Source organism: Symphalangus syndactylus, chromosome 4 (assembly GCF_028878055.3).
Source record: "Symphalangus syndactylus isolate Jambi chromosome 4, NHGRI_mSymSyn1-v2.1_pri, whole genome shotgun sequence".
NCBI classification, from domain to species: Eukaryota; Metazoa; Chordata; class Mammalia; order Primates; family Hylobatidae; genus Symphalangus; species Symphalangus syndactylus.
In genome coordinates, this window is record NC_072426.2 from 83,272,487 (window position 1) to 83,288,591 (window position 16,105).

The 16,105-nt window shown below is 44.5% G+C and overlaps 1 protein-coding gene across 39 annotated transcripts in view; it reads left to right on the top strand.

The window, feature by feature from the left end:
• Positions 1–558: 558 nt before the first annotated feature.
• LOC129480870 (WASH complex subunit 2A) overlaps positions 559–16,105 on the top strand; it is a 65,149-nt gene continuing 49,602 nt past the window's right edge. For 37 of the 39 annotated variants that reach the window (XM_055275306.2, XM_063637402.1, XM_055275325.2 and 34 more), the window contains exons 1-5: positions 568–715; positions 812–934; positions 2,265–2,429; positions 11,311–11,373; positions 13,413–13,586. In XM_055275306.2, coding sequence (XP_055131281.1) covers positions 713–715; positions 812–934; positions 2,265–2,429; positions 11,311–11,373; positions 13,413–13,586 — 528 coding nt within the window. In that variant the 5' untranslated portion in view covers positions 568–712. Of the gene's footprint in view, positions 716–811; positions 935–2,264; positions 2,430–9,395; positions 9,533–11,310; positions 11,374–13,412; positions 13,587–16,105 lie in introns of those variants that run through there. The other 2 variants (XM_063637401.1, XM_063637420.1) reach the window with 2 other exon arrangements.

Consider the following 16,105-nt stretch of genomic DNA (forward strand, 5'->3'; position numbering starts at 1 on the left):
GTGTGAGACAGAACAGCTGGAGCCCTGAGCTGGGAAAGTGGAGGACGAATTATAAAGAGTTTTATGCCTGTCATAATGAGAAGCTTGTCCTTGAACTTGAGGGCAATGCTGAGAGTGCAAAGGACTTTAAGCAGGCCCTACACAGTGACAGCCAAGCAGGTCATAAAGAGCAAGATGATGCCCAGGCAGATCAGGGATTCTCTATCTACAAAGCGCCCGCCTACCAGCTCCTTCGAAGCAGCGGATTTTGCTGCAAGAGAAGAAGCAGCAGGCCAGGCCTTTTCCTTCGCCCACAGCGCCGACGTCGAAGGCTCCCAGGCTGGTTGCTCCACGGGCTGCTTGAGGTCCCCTCTCTCCAGACCCGCCAAACTGGCAGCCGGTGCTGTGGCCGATCCCGCGCCGCTGCCTTGGGCCTTGGGCCGCTGCGCCACCCGGCCAACCCGCCTCTGCAGCGTTCCCTGGCGTCAGCCCCTCTCCTCCAGCTTCCTCCGCCCCAACCTAGCGTAGAACCCCAAACTCCAGTCCTAGTCCACTTCCGCAGCTTCCTCCCCTCAGCAGCGTTGGTCGGATCACGTGCAGGTCCTGTCACGTGACGTCAGGTCACGTGAGGCCGATCACGCCCTGGGCAGCTTGGCTGGGGCTAGGCTTCCGGTGCTCTGCAGTCCTCGGCGCGTGCGGGCAGCGTCGGAGCCCACCGAGCCTGGCGGCTGGGATGGTGAGGGCGGCGGGCCGGAGAGGGGCCGGCCTGGGCTGGGGCCGCCGTCCCTGGTGCCCTCAGTCTCAGCCTCTCTTCTCGTTTTTTTCGCTGCAGATGAACCGGACCACCCCCGACCAGGAGCTGGCGCCGGCGTCGGAGCCCGTGTGGGAGCGGCCGTGGTCGGTGGAGGAGATCCGCAGGAGTAGCCAGAGCTGGTCGCTGGCGGCCGACGCGGGCGTGAGAGGCGGGCCCCGGGGACGCGAGAGCGGCAGGGGTGACGCTTGGCCTGCGCGCGGGAGGACCGGGCCGCGACTGCCCCTGCACCTGACCCGTCCCGTTGCCTGCCCGCTTAGGAACAGAAGCCCCGTTTAGCCCCCGAGAATGCCACCCTGGCAGTCCCCGGCCACCAGGGAGAGGGGCAGACCCTGACCGCGGCCCAGACGCGACGTTCCCTTCACGGGGTTTCTGGCAGTGCGCTCAGCTCCATCCAGAGGGGAAATCCGTTTCCGCCACACTGAGGGATTGCTCGGGTACTAGGGAGGCGATTCCTGTCGGGACCTGGACTAAATGGGGTGGGAGACAAGCCAGTATGTGGATATCCTTTAATGGGATTCTTCAAATCGGGGGCCCAAAAAGCTCAGAACTGTTCGAGTCCCAAATGAATAGGATTTTTGAATAAGAGTGGTGGTTGATTAGCTCACCCTTGGTCTGTGATCTCTGTAGATTGACAACCAAAGACGACTTTTAAAAGGAGACAGGGTTTTGCCCTGTCGCCCAGGCTGGAGTGCAGGTGGCTCGATCTTGGCTCACTGAATCCTCTGGGGTTCAGGTGATCTTCTCACCTCAGCCTCCTGAGTAGCTGGGACTATAGGCGTCCACCACACCTGTCTGATTTGTTTATTTATTTAATTTTAGTACAGATGGGGGTCTTGCTATGTTGCCCAGACTGGTCTCCAACTCCGGGACTCTAGCAATAACCCCGCCTCAGCCTCCCAAAGTGCTGGGATTACAAGCGTGAGCCACCACACCCAGTGCCAAACAGGGATTTTAAATTTTTCCAGAAACGAGATAGGTGTCCATTAGCTCATTGCCACTCTTTTGATGAGCTTTCTTAGTGTTTTTCAATGTCACTTGGTTTTAGTACTTGTCAAAACCAGCATTCCGGCCGGGCACGGTGGCTCACACTTGTAATCCTAGCACTTTGGGAGGCTGAGGTGGGCGAATCACGAGGTCAGGAGTTCGAGACCAGCCTGGCCAACATGGTGAAACCCCATCTCTACTAAAAATACACAAAATTAGCTGGGCGTTGTGGCAGGCACCTGTAATTCCAGCTACTTGGGAGGCTGAGGCAGGAGAATCGCTTGAACGCGGGAGGTGCAGTGAGCCGAGATGGCGCCACTGTACTCAGCCCAGGCAACAGAGTGAAACTCCGTCTCAAAAAAAAAAAAAAGCATTTCTTTCACATTCTAACACTCAAAGGTGAAAGGAAATGGGTTCTTTTTTGATGTGACATGCAGAATAGATACATGTAACATTGATACTACTGTATGTTTATTTTTTAAAATAGCTACTACAGTTTCTACAGGAATTTTCACAGCAAACTATCTCTAGGACCCATGAAATCAAGAAACAAGTGGACGGACTAATTCGGGAAACCAAAGCCACAGATTGTCGCCTGCATAATGTCTTCAATGACTTCCTTATGCTCTCTAATACCCAGTTCATTGAGAATGTGAGTTATTTAGTTATAATTCCTTTTTTGGGAGTAGGAGATATTGTAATTTTAAATAACTTACTGTTAGGTTCCCTCCTAAATTTTGATGGAAGTGTGGTTTTTGGTAATTGAAGCTTTTTTCTCTGGGATTAATGCCTCTTTTTTATTTGTAAAGTTTTAAGTCCTTTTTTCCAAGCCTCTAAAAAAGTCTGATGATAAAATTTTCTTATACTTCAGTGCTTCCATCTTTTGTCAGTTTTGAGAGTAGTCAGCAATTGTGCTGAATTGTGTGGCACTCACACTACCTTTGTTGTGGCGTGATCTGTAAGGACAGTTGTTTACCTGGTTAGACCCTCTGGACACCAGCATGTGATTGGGGTCATTATGTTCTGATAAATTATATTCAGGGGATATATATGTCTGCTTGCAGTATTCTCAACTAAAGTTTCTGATGGCTAAACTTAAAATATGGAATCAACTATAAACAGATTACTGAGCTTAAACCTATGTGTGATTTTTGTCTATTTACTGTTTTTTCTAGATGGTAGGAATACATAGGTAAATTAGATAGAGCCTCTCCCTTGGCAAATAGTGTAATTCCAGCATACAAAGGAAGTAAGTGTGGCTGGAGCAGAGTGGAGACTTAAGAGATGAGGATGGAGAGGAAGCTTAGGTAACAGACCTGTGTTTCTCATAGGGTGTTCCAACTTTCTGAATATCAGCATTCATTTGTGGAAAAAGGATGATTAAAGTAAGCTATCTCCTGAGATTGTTAGATATAAAGTAATGAAATTTTCAGAATCATGAAATTATAAAAAAAAGCCCAAGATTTAGAATAGTTAAGAGAACACCAGAGAATGCCATGTAGTCAACTTGTGCAGCATGTTTGTGCATTTTTTAGTAGCTCGAGTTAAATGCCACTTCCTGTCTTTTTTTGGAGAGCTATATGTAAAATAAAGATATTAATAAAGGTGTTAGAAATCTCTTTGCCAGTTATTTCCTTTAACAGCAAAGGAGTACTCATGAGTTTGAAAAATAACAAGTATTCGGCCGGGCGTGGTGGCTCGCGCCTGTAATCCCAGCACTTTGGAAGGCCGAGGCGGGTGGATCACCTGAGGTCGAGAGTTCGAGACCAGTCTGACCAACATGGAGAAACCCCATCTCTACTGAAAAAATACAAAATTAGCTGGGCATGGTGGCATATGCCTGCAATCCCAGCTACTTGGGAAGGCTGAGGCAGGAGAATTGCTTGAACCTGGGAGGCGGAGGTTGCAGTGAGCTGAGATCCTGCCATTGTACTCCAGCCTGGGCAACAAGAGCGAAACTCCGTCTCAAAAAAAAAAAAAAAAGTATTCAAAGAAAATCAGTAGTTTTCTGACTGTTTACACAGAATGTCCATGCTTGGTCCTGACTATCTCACTGGTAAAGTCAGGGACTCTAGACTCAACTTGTGTGGTGTGCACAGCCCCATAATGTTTTCATCAAGATTAATTTGGTGTCCTTTTAAGCACTCCTGTTCTTTTCATTCTGTACTTTCCCTGCTGGATCAGGTAGTCAGCTCTTCTCTGCAGTCAGTGCTGTAGCACCAGAGTCCCAAAGGATTTGGGAAGTTTTTTTTTTTTTTTTTTTTTTTTGAGACGGAGTCTCGCTCTGTCACCCAGGCTGGAGTGCAGTGGCGTGATATCCGCTCACTGCAAGCTCTGCCTCCCGGGTTCACACCATTCTCCTGCCTCAACCTTCCAAGTAGCTGGGACTACAGGCACGTGCCGCCACGCCTGGCTAATTTTTTGTATTTTTAGAAGAGACGGGGTTTCACTGAGTTAGCCAGGATGATCTCGATCTCCTGACCTCATGATCCGCCCACCTTGGCCTCCCAAAGTGCTGGGATTGCAGGCCTGAGGCACCGCGCCTGGCAAGGGAAGTTTACTGTGTACCCAATGTGCCTGTACCAGATTGGTACTAGATTGGTGCCAGATCAATACTTCAGTGGGGAGAAATGGGGAACATCATACAGTTTTTCTCAATCACAGTCTTAGGTCTTATCTTTTCTCCAGCTCTTCTTTTCTAGCCAAGTTTTCGTAGATTCTGAGTTTTCCATGATGTAGTTTTTGTGGAGTTTTTTTGGTTTTGTTTCATTGTGTTTTGGTAATTGTTCTTTATTTCTGTCCGCAACTGGGGATTTCCTGTTTTCCATCCATCTCTCCATCCCTTTAGCCTTAGCTTTTTTTTTTTTCCTCTTCCGAGACAGAGTCTTGCTCTGTCATCCAGGCTGGAGTGCAGTGACACCATCTCGGCTCACTGCAACCTCCGCCTCCTGTGTTCAAGCAATCCTCCTGCCCACGCCTCCCATGTAGTTGGGATTACAGGCTCCCGCCACCAGGCCTGGCTAATTTTTTTGTATTTTTAGTAGAGATGGGGTTTCACCATGTTGGTGAGGCTGCTTTTGAACTCCTGACCTCAAGCAATCTGCCCATTGCAACCTCCACGTCCCGGGTTCAAGCAGTTATCCTGCTTCACCCTCCCAAAGTGCTAGGATTACAGGCGTGAGCCACTGTGCTCGGCCCTTAGTGTTAAGTCTTGATGCCCGTTTGCCTTCCAGTCTGCAGCCAGAACTCTTCTCCGGATGTGCTGTTTGCCACTGCCAAATCTTAATTACTTCCCAGACCTTCTATAAGGCCACATGCTATAGGTTTTTTTCATTTGTGGCAAAGCATGATAATACTGAGAAAACAGCTAATACTTAATAAAACTCTGAAAAAATGTACTTGCTGATATATATTTGTCAGTGATCTGGCTTTTTTTTTTTTTCTGAGATGGAGTCTCACTCTGTCGCCCAGGCTGGAGTGCAGTGGTGCAATCTCGGCTCACTGCAAGCTCTACCTCCCAGGTTCATGCCATTCTCCTGCCTCAGCCTCCTGAGTAGCTGGGACTACAGGCACCCACCACCACGCCCGGCTAATTTTTTTGTATTTTTAGTAGAGATGGGGTTTCACCATGTTAGCCAGGGTGGTCTCGATCTCCTGACCTCGTGATCCACCCGCCTCGGCCTCCCAAAGTGCTGGGATTACAGGTGTGAGCCACCATACCTGGTGATCTGGCTTTTTAATGTTTTATTTTCAAACCCTGACATCAGTACTTAGGTAATACAATTCTAGCTTGAATTATGGTGCCATTTGGTTTCATGGTAATTTATCAGAAACATTCAAAGTCAGATAGGTTTCTGGGTTTTACTAATTAGCCTCAGAGGCAGCCACAAAGTTGCAAACTATGTTATAAAGTTAGTGAAACAATCCAGACTTTCTAGGGCAAGAACAGTCAAGACTTTCTAGGGCAAGAGAAATTAGTAGCATTAGTAAAGGCTCAAGAGGGGACTCGGAGGGAGAAGAAATACTAATTAACATTGGCCAGTGTTCTAGTGTCTAATTAGAAGGCAACACAATTCTAAAGGCTTAATTATCTGTTAATTTAGGAATTGCATCCTGAAATACCAAGTGCCATAGTTAATGACTTTAGTTTGTTAAATGAACTGGTGAGGGAGGATTTTTTCTTTTTAAAGTCAATTGTTTCAAAATCTTAGCTTTGTAAAATTAAAAAAAAAAAATTCCAGAATGAAACAAATTAACCCGTTTATGCCCAAGGTTAGAATTTTTTTGTGAAAAGCCAGACCTTGGCAATGACCTTGAGCAGTAGGATATACATAACTCCCACAAGCTTAGCATTCCAATAATGGGACACTAGGCATAAATGGGTTAATTTTCCAGATCATCCTCCTGTTGATTTATAAAAGCTGAATTTTGGTCATTTTTCCCTCCTTTTCTACTTTTCTATTGAAGAAACAGATGGAGTTGCTGAAACTGTCAAGTACTCAGCAATTAGAGAGAAGGAGGTAAAGCCCAAAAGCCTTATTGGCATATAATTTCCTGCACAGGTTTCTCCCTCACCCCCTAGACCTGCTTTATTTTACATAATGCCCCTTGCTTTTGACACTCCAGCCTTCTCATTCCTTGGAGATGCCATATGCCCTGCTGCTATGGGGCCTTTGCTTACATTGCTTCCTATGCCTCTACCCTTTGATTGACATTTGTCTGTCTTCTAGGTCTCTGCTCAATTATATTACTTCCTCCTGGACCCTCTGCACTAGGCAGACCCCCTGGATAAAAGCACTTGAAGCATCACATTCTTTAGTAGACTTCTTATAATTGTAATTTTACAGTTATTGATGGGATTTGATGAATTGGACTCTCCTGCTAAATCAAGCTCCATATTTTTAACAACAAATATATTTGAGGGGTCCAGCACAAGCCTGATATTTAGGGACCCAGTGAATATTTGAATGAATGAGAGTACGCATAAATGAAAGGGACCAGGGCTGTGTATAATCTGTTACTCTCCAGCCGTGGTCCCTTTTTCCCCAGTTACCCACTTTCCCCTTTTACCGTGTCTCCCAGATGAGGAGCAATACCAAAGATATTTAACAGTCCTGGGTATAGCTATCTGACTGTAAATTGATCACAAAACACATGAAGCTGTGAGTTTAGCAGGTGAGGATGAAAGAAGTTAGCACTGGTTATCTGCTGGATATGAAGTACTTGAGGATACATAGCCCTGCTCACCCTGAAAAGATCCCATGGGCTTTAGGTCCCATGGGTTTAGGTTTCTTAGATGTCACATTTGGCTTTCTAGCTGCAGGCTGCTGATAAGTAACCATGGTAGCTGCCAGGTCTTAAAGTCTCACTTTTGAGATTTACTTACCTTTTTGGGGTCCTGACTTTGAAAATTACCAAATATTTCCTGATCTTTATAGAGCAATTAGGAAAAGTAAGAAAAAGAAAAATCGTGAAATTTCCTCAGCTTGAGGGGAGCCTCTCAACGTTTAGCACATATATTCTAAGTCCATTTCCCATGCAGACATCAGGCTTAAAAGAGTTGAACCTACAGTAGGCCGGGTGCGGTGGCTCACGCCTGTAGCACTTTGGGAGGCCGAGGCGGGCGGATCAGGAGGTCAGGAGATTGAGACCATCCTGTCTAACACGGTGAAGCTCCGTCTTTACTGAAAAATGCAAAAAAATTAGCCAGGTGTGGTGGCGGGTGCCCGTAGTCCCAGGTACTCGGGAGGCTGAGACAGGAGAAGGGCGTGAACCTGGGAGGTGGAGCTTGCAGTGAGCCAAGATCCCGCCACTGCACTTCAGCCAGGGTGACAGAGTGAGACTCCATCTCAAAAAAAAAAAAAAAAAAATAAATAAATAAATAATTGAACCTACAAAAAATCAGCTACCCCAAATTAACCAACCATTGAACTTTTCAGTGTATTTTTTTCTGTTCCTGTTTTTTAACTTTAACCTTTTCTAGATGACTCTGTGTGTGTGTGTGTGTGTGTATTTACAGTTGCAGCCTACTTTTTTTCTTAATGTGAACTTATTTAACCCATCTTTGAGACTTTTGTGAATTTGATTTTTTTGTTCTTAAACCATATCATAATTTAATAATCTTCCAATATTCAATGTTATTTATGAAATGTTTCATAAATAAATAGAAAAGTTCAGAGAGAAACCACAAGTGCTAAGAAAATGTAGCACCTAGCATCAGTAGTTTCATATTTTGCCACATTTGCTTCAAAGGTGCCTACCCCCCATATCCTTAACTAATCATTTTGGGTGGGGATTCCTTGGTATCTCTGTCTTTTTATTCTTTTTTTGTTTTTGAGACAGGATCTCCCTCTGTTGCCCAGGCTAGAGTTCAGTGGTGCAAACAGCTCACTGCAGCCTCAAACTCCTGGGCTCAAGCCATCCTCCCACCTCAGCCTCCTGAATAGCTGGCTAGGACCACAGGTGTTCGCCATCATGCCTGGCCAACTTTTTATTCTTTTTACCTAGAGAGGGATTTCATTTTTATCCCTTGTAGATAACCTTTATTGTGTAGTTGTTGTTTTCTTTATTGACTATTATGTATGAATGTTTGTGTGTGTTTATGTGAAAATAAAATCAGGCCTCCATGGAATTGTGGGTCTGTTTCTGCCCTCTGCGGTTTGTTTTGTTTCTCTGCTGTCTGCCAGTATCATAAACTTAAATACTGCAGATTTCTAATGTCTTATTAGGGCAAGTCCCCATAATCTCTTTTTATTCAGAGTTGTCATGGTTATCAATCTTTGGCTTTTTACTTTTCTGTGTGAATTTGAGGATTATCTTTTACTTATTTATTTATTTTTTTTTGAGATAGAGTTTCAGTCTTGTTGCCCAGACTGGAGTGCAGTTGCACAATCTTGGCTCACTGCAACCTCTGCCTCCCAAGTTTAAGCGATTCTCCTGCCTCAGCCTCCTGAGTAGCTGGGATTACAGGCACCCGCCACCACATCCAGCTAATTTTTATATTTTTAGTAAAGATGGGGTTTTGCCATGTTGGCCAGGCTGGTCTCAAACTCCTGACCGCAGGTTATCCCAAAGTGCTGGGATTACAGGCATGAGCCTCCCAAAGTGCTGGGATTACAGGCATGAGCCACTGCCCCCAGCAGGATTATCTTACTATATTGTGCCACAGAATATTTTATTAGTGTTTGATTGGAATTGCATAGAATTATAAATTTGGTATTTGTGACTTTCTGCTGGAAATCATGATACCATGAACATTCTGATGTTTGCATTTATGATAATTTTCATTGGAGCTAAATTTCAAGAAGTAGAATTTTGGGTCAGAAGATAGGATCATTTAAAAACAACATTGTTTGATCAGATTGGCAGATACTTAAAGATGGGTGGACAGGAGCCATTGCTGGCAAAGGTTTGGGTAAGGGGCACTTGACTACGCTGCTAGTGACAGGGAATTCTACACATTTGTGCATAGAATCTGGGAATGACTATTAAGATTTATTTATTCCCTTTCTAGGTAAAATCCCTCTCTAGGTAACAAGAATAAATAAATAATCAGCTTCAGCCGGGCACAATGGCTCTCACACCTGTAATCCCAGCACTTTGGGAGGCCAAGGCCAACGGATCACTTGAGGTCAAGGAGTTTGAGACCAGCCTGGCCAACATGGTGAAACCCCATCTCTACTAAAAAAAAAAAAAAAAAATGCAGGCCAGGCACGGTGGTTCACAGCTGTAATCCCAGCACTTTGGGAGGCCAAGGTGGGTGGATCACGAGGTCAGATAGAGACCATCCTGGTTAACATGGTGAAACCCCATCAGTACTAAAAATACAAAAAAAATTAGCCGGGCGTGGTGGCAGGCACCTGTAGTCCCAGCTACTTGGGAGGCTGAGGCAGGAGAATGGCGTGAAGCCAGGAGGCAGAGCTTGCAGTGAGCCAAGATCGCGCCACTGCACTCCAGCCTTGGCAACAGAGTGAGACTCTGTCTCAAAAAGAAAAAAAGGGCAAAAACAAATTAGCTGGGTGTGGTGGTGCATGCCTGTAATCCCAACTACTCGGGAGGCTGAGGCGAGAGAATCATTTGAGCCTGGGAGGTGGAGGTTGCAGTGAGCCAAGATCCTGCCACTGCACTCCAGCCTGGGTGACAGAGCTAGACTCTGTCTCTAAATAAATAAATAAATAAGCAGGAAGGGTAGGAGAGCTCTAAATATATGCACGTGTTTGCTTATATTTGTGTTAAGAGCCTCAGGAAATGAGCATACACACCAGGCTTACACTGGGTATTCCAAGGATCAGGTTGGGGATAGGGAGGGAACTATTTTAAAATACATCTCTTTTACATGTGCCTTTATATTGACTTAAAATTTTAAAAATTGAGATAGAATTCACATGCCATAAAATTCACCCCTTTAAAAAGTATACAGTTTGGTGGGTTTTAGTGTACTCAAAGTTTTATAATCACGGCCACTGTCTAATGCCAGAAGATTTTCATCAGTTCATTTATATTTTTTATTTATTTCTTTTTAAAAATTTTTCATTTCATTTCATTTTTGAGATAGGGTCTCACTTTGTCACCCAAGCTGGAGTGCAGTGGTGCAACCAGGGCTCACTGCAGCCTTTACCTCCCAAGTTCAAGAGTTCCTCCTGACTCAGCCCCACAAGTAGCTGGAATTACAGGTGTACACCACCATACCTGGCTAATTTTTGTATTTTTTGTAGAGATGAGGTCTCACTATGTTGCCCGGGCTGGTCTTGAACTCCTGAGCTCAAGTGATCCCCTTGCCTCGGTCTCAGAGAGTGCTGGGCTTACAGGCGTGAGCCACCGCACCTGGCCTATATTGACTTTTTATAACAAGCATGTTGTACTTTGGTAGTTTTTAAAACATAAAAATGATTTTAAAAACCAAGAATCACAGTGATTTGGCAGAGCAGTGGGTCTTTTCTGGAAAGAGAGTCTTGCCTACCCATGCTGTCAGGGTCAGTCAAGTGCCCAGCCTTTCTGGCAAGTCAGTGGTAGATTTTTCTCTCTGCTTTCATACAAATGGGATAATAAAAATTTATCAGCCATTTTAAGCAACTGAATGAAAATAAGTTTTGCCCTTACCATTTTCCTTGTTCAAAATCCTGAAGTTCTTGTTTCCTAGTTGATAAATGACACCAGTTGACATTCTCCGTAACCTGGGGCGAGAATATTATATCATTGCCCAGCAACATTACTAGGTTAAATGAAAAGGTGTGAAGACTGATATCTTACTGTTTTTGCAACTCTTGGTTTACAACGAGGTTAAAGTTTCATCATGTTTCCTAGTCATTTGTAATTAAAAAAATTTTTTTTTTTTTTTGGCGAATGGATTATTCTTTGCTGTTTGTCCCTGACCCACTGTCACAGACACCCACTGGTAGTGGTCTCAGCCCTTTGCTGAATAACCATTTCCTTCCCCATCTTTGTCCTTAGTTACTGTGTGTTTAGTTCTTATATTGTGATTTATTTCCAATGACGTGTTGACCTTTTAACATTGAGTTTGCTTCCATATTTAGCGTGTATACGATGAAGAAGTGGAGGAGCCAGTACTCAAGGCTGAGGCAGAAAAAACAGAGCAGGTACTTGTATGAAATCACTCTTCAGCTGAGTTTCTGACTTTGAAAAGTGTGATGGAGATCAATGTGTTATGTGGGAGCTGGGGGATGGTGGGCGGGGTGGGAAAGGGAGGGACTGCTCCTGACAGCAGCCTGAGAGGGGATTCTTTCCTTTGTTTCTGAAATGTAGTGTATTAACTAATACAGAGATCAGATCCTTGAATTCTGGTGTGAGAATAGAGTAGAAGTCAGCAAACTTCTTTTGTAAAGGGCCAGATAGTACATATTACAGGTTTGGAGGGTCACAGAGGTCAGTTTTTTCCTGTGGCTTCCTGAGTTACAGATGGACTAGCCTTCTTCCTGAGATCTTCTCACACCAGAGCCCAAAACATAGCTAAGAGGTTCTGGGTCACACTGACTTCTTAGCACTCCAGCAGAGGTTTCTTTTTCTTCCACTCAGGAAGACACATGGACTGTGAATAAGTTTATTATTGGAGTAGCTTTGAATCTGTTCTCATTTATTCAGAAAATACGGATCACCTGTAAAGGTTGGTGCTTTGTCAGCAATTATTACTTATAACAGATGAAGCTGTTAGACTAGGAAAAGGGTATTCGAAACCAGCTATAGTTCTGCCTGTTGCCAGCATTAAAAAAAAAAAAAAAAAAGTTATTTTATTTTATTTTATTTTTTATTTAAAAAAAAATTTTTTTTTTGAGACAGAGTCTCACTCTATCGCCCAGGCTGGAGTGCAGTGGCACGATATCGGCTCACTGCAACCTCTGCCTCCTGGGTGCAAGTGATTTTCCTGGCCCAGCTTCCCGAGTAGCTGGGACTACAGGCGTGTGCCACCACGCCTGGCTAATTTTTTTGTATTTATTGTAGAGATGGGGTTTCGCCATGTTGGCCAGGCTCGTCTCAAACTCCTGACCTCAAGTGATCTGCCAGCCTTGGCCTCCCAAAGTGCTAGGATTACAGGCGTGAGCTCTTGTGCCCAGCAGGTTATTTTATTTTTAATGGAACTCAAGGATTTGCTCACCATTTAAGTGCAGTACTATCTGGTTATACCAATTCAGGGTTTCATTTGAAGGTGATAGGTATTTAATGTACTATTTTTAAAAACTGCTATATATTTCATACACATTTTCACAAACTCAGTACAGTATTGGCTATTTAACTCAGAATCAAGCATATCCAAGTAGAAAAATACACAACCAAGACAAAAAAGTTCAGTTAGAAAGACTTCAGTACTTGAGATAAAAGACTAAAATACTCATAGGGTTTTTTTTGCGTTTGGCCCTCAGAACAGCACTGTGTGGTTTGGTTCCTTCTAGAATATTTGTGAGGGGGGGAAATGACACTAAATATTTTTCAGTATTTCTCACAACGGCACACTTGTGTCTGCGGGGACTGCCATTGAGAGCTGCTGTTGCAGGAAGAAGACACCTGAGGGAGATTCTCAGCCTGTTGGTGATATGAAACAAACCTTTTTTCTTGAGTGAGGCATTGTTGTAGGGTATACACAGAATAGACCAGAGATGAAAATGACCCCCTTTTGATGTAGAACAGATTTCTAAAATAATTATAATTGTCCAGTATTTTTTTTTTTTTTTGTCTTTTTAAACTGTAATTGAAAAATGAGACCTCTGTGACCTTCCTTCTAAGTCTTAACACCTAAGATTACCCAAGGGATAACCAGGGCTCGTGGGATAGTCATGGTGAGCCTGAGAGTCTGGGCCCTCCAGTAGTGGGGAAACGGCGTGCATTCATTGTTGGGATACTTCTCCACACAGTATTTGTACCTCTGCTTTTGTGGACGATGACCCTTGAACTATGGAACCTTAGGTAGTTTGATGCATGTCCAGAAAGGGGCAAACTTGGGATTTAAAACTTGCAGTCTTACTCCAAAGTCTGTGCCAAGGCATTCAGCAGAATTTGACTTTGTTAACATTTTTAAATAAGTTTTTTTGGAGCTTGAGGCTAGGCTTTAGAGAACATTCACAATATTCTCTTGGGGTGGTATCAGTATATTGGAGACTCATACTGCGTGGTATTTATTTTGTAGGAGAAGACTCGAGAGCAGAAAGAAGTAGATCTCATTCCTAAAGTCCAGGAGGCTGTGAACTATGGCTTACAAGTATTGGACAGTGCCTTTGAGCAACTTGATATCAAAGCAGGAAACTCAGACTCTGAGGAAGATGATGCTAATGGGCGGGTGGAACTGATCCTTGAACCAAAGGTGAAGACATTCAACTTAAATATTTATTGCACAGCTATTATGTTTGGGCTACTTTAATTGGGCACACGACTAGTAAGTCATGGACTTAACCTCTGGGAAGTGAGTATGTCACTTAGTAGTCTCACATTGACTCCACCAGAAAGACTCGCTTTACCCGAGCACTGATGGAGTACTTGTGAGGTGCAAGGCAACATGTCAAGTTGGGGGTGCAAAGATGCAGAGCATGACCTCTACTCTCGAGGTGTGTGTTGCAGTCTGGTGGGAGAGAGGAGACATTCATACGAGTAACCATTGTAAATGCCCTGAGAGAGAATTGACTTCCAGCTGGAACTTTGGGGCAAAGATATTTGAATTGGGGTTTGAAGGGTGGGGAGGCTCAAAAGAAACAGTGTTGGGAACCTGAAATTATGTAGCTTGGGCTAAGCAAGACTGCAGAAGAACTGAAAGGCATTTGGGTTGTTTTCGATTTGGGCAATTATTAAATACAAATGAAGCTGCTGTGAGCATTAATGTCCAGGCTCCCTCATAGCCTAGTGAGTGTTGGTTGCTTGACAGACTTTCTCCCACATTGTTCAAAGAGATAATTGGAGTGACACAGAGTCTCTCGGTAGTGAACACAGAAAGTTACCACAGTGATTTATAGAAAGAGACCTTGTGACACACGAGGCCTTCCGAATTAAAACATGCCACAGAACCAAACTTTTTTTTTTTGAGACGGAGTTTCACTCTGTCCTCCATGCTGGAGTGTGTGGCACGATCTTGGCTCACTGCAGCCTCTGCCTCCCGGGTTCAAGCGATTCTCCTGCCCCAGCCTCCCGAGTAGCTGGGATTACAGGCGCCCACCACCACACCCAGCTGATTTTTGTGTTTTTAGTATAGACAGCGTTTCACCATGTTGGCCAGGCTGGTGTCGAACTCCTGACCTCAAGTGATCCGCCTGCCTTGGCCTCCCAAAGTGCTGGGATTACAGACATGAGCCACCACACCCAGCCTGAACCAAACTCTTCTTGTTATTCTGTAGCTGCACATTTCTCTTCCAGTTTGAGCTTTGCTGAGTCACACCAAATTGAGGCAGATCATTTGGCACTGACCAGTACACTTGCTGCTTAGATTTTCACTGTATGCCTTTAAAAGTCAGCAGTGGACTCTGGGAAATGTATTGGCTGGACCACACTTGATACTTCCAAGACACACAGCACTTTCTCTCTTTTTTTTTCCCCTTGAAGAGAAAGTTGTGGAGGTACACTTTTCTTCTGTAGGAGGATTTGGGCATGTCTTCTGAGTCATTAAGAATTAGTCCAAATTCATGCTGTCTTTGCCTTATACTCCATTGGTTGCTGTGATGTCGTTGAACCTTTACGTTAACCTTCCCAATCTTCCCGTTGTGTGAAACATCAGAATTATTCGCCCCTGCCCCAGAGTCCTTTGACAGGGAAGAGATACCATTGCCAAAGGGCAATGCCTCACAGGGGACAGGGCAGCATTTCCTTCAGCAGTGGAGGTAGGAGGCTGTGCAAGGGTGGAGCACTTTCTCGACCCCCCCTTTTTTTTTTTTTTTTGAGACAGAGTTTCACTCTTGTTGCCCAGGCTGGAGTGCAGTGGTGCAGTCTTGGCTCACTGCAGCTTCTGTCTCCTGGGTTCAAGCGATTCTCCTGCCTCAGCCTTCCAAGTAGCTGGGATTACAGGCATGTAACATGACACCTGGCTAATTTTTGTATTTTTTAGTAGAGACAGGGTTTCACCATGGTGACCAGGCTGGTCTTGAACTCCTGACCTCAAGTGATCCACCCGCCTAAGCCTCCCAAAGTACTGGGATTACAGGTGGGAGCCACTGCAACCAACCGACCCTAAATTTGTAATGTGTGTGTGGTATGGGACTGACAGGAGTAGACGGCTGACATGGGCAGATCTCCGGCATGTGCTGTTGGGCCCACAGTCTCCTGCACCTCACTGTGTTTTCTTATCTGGTCTTATTTTACCAACTTCACTTTTCTAAATTCGACAGTGTGGAACCACTAGAGGGTATTGTTCTTCTGTTTATTGAGTTATAATCTTATTTATTTATTTATTTATTTATTTATTTATTTTTGAGACGGAGTTTTGCTCTTGTTGCCCAGGCTGGAGTGCAGTGATGTGATGTTGGCTCACTGCAACCTCCGCCTCCTGGGTTCAAGAGATTCTCCTGTCTTAGTCTCCTGAGTAAATGGGATTACAGGTGTGCACCACTACACCCGGCTAATTTTTTGTATTTTCGGTAGATATTGGGTTTCACCATGTTGGCCAGGCTGGTCTCAAACTCCTGACCTCAAGTGATCCACCTGCCTCAGCCTCCCAAAGTGCTGGGATTACAGGCATGAGCCACTGTGCCCGGCCTAATCTATTTTTATATTAAAATATATATATATATATTATGTCTCATTAGTACTGCTAAATTTTAGAGGACAGCTCACCAGAATGTTCAGTTTCTTTCCTTGGTCCTCCTCTTCTTGGACCTTATACTAGGAGGTTGTACCCTTTTC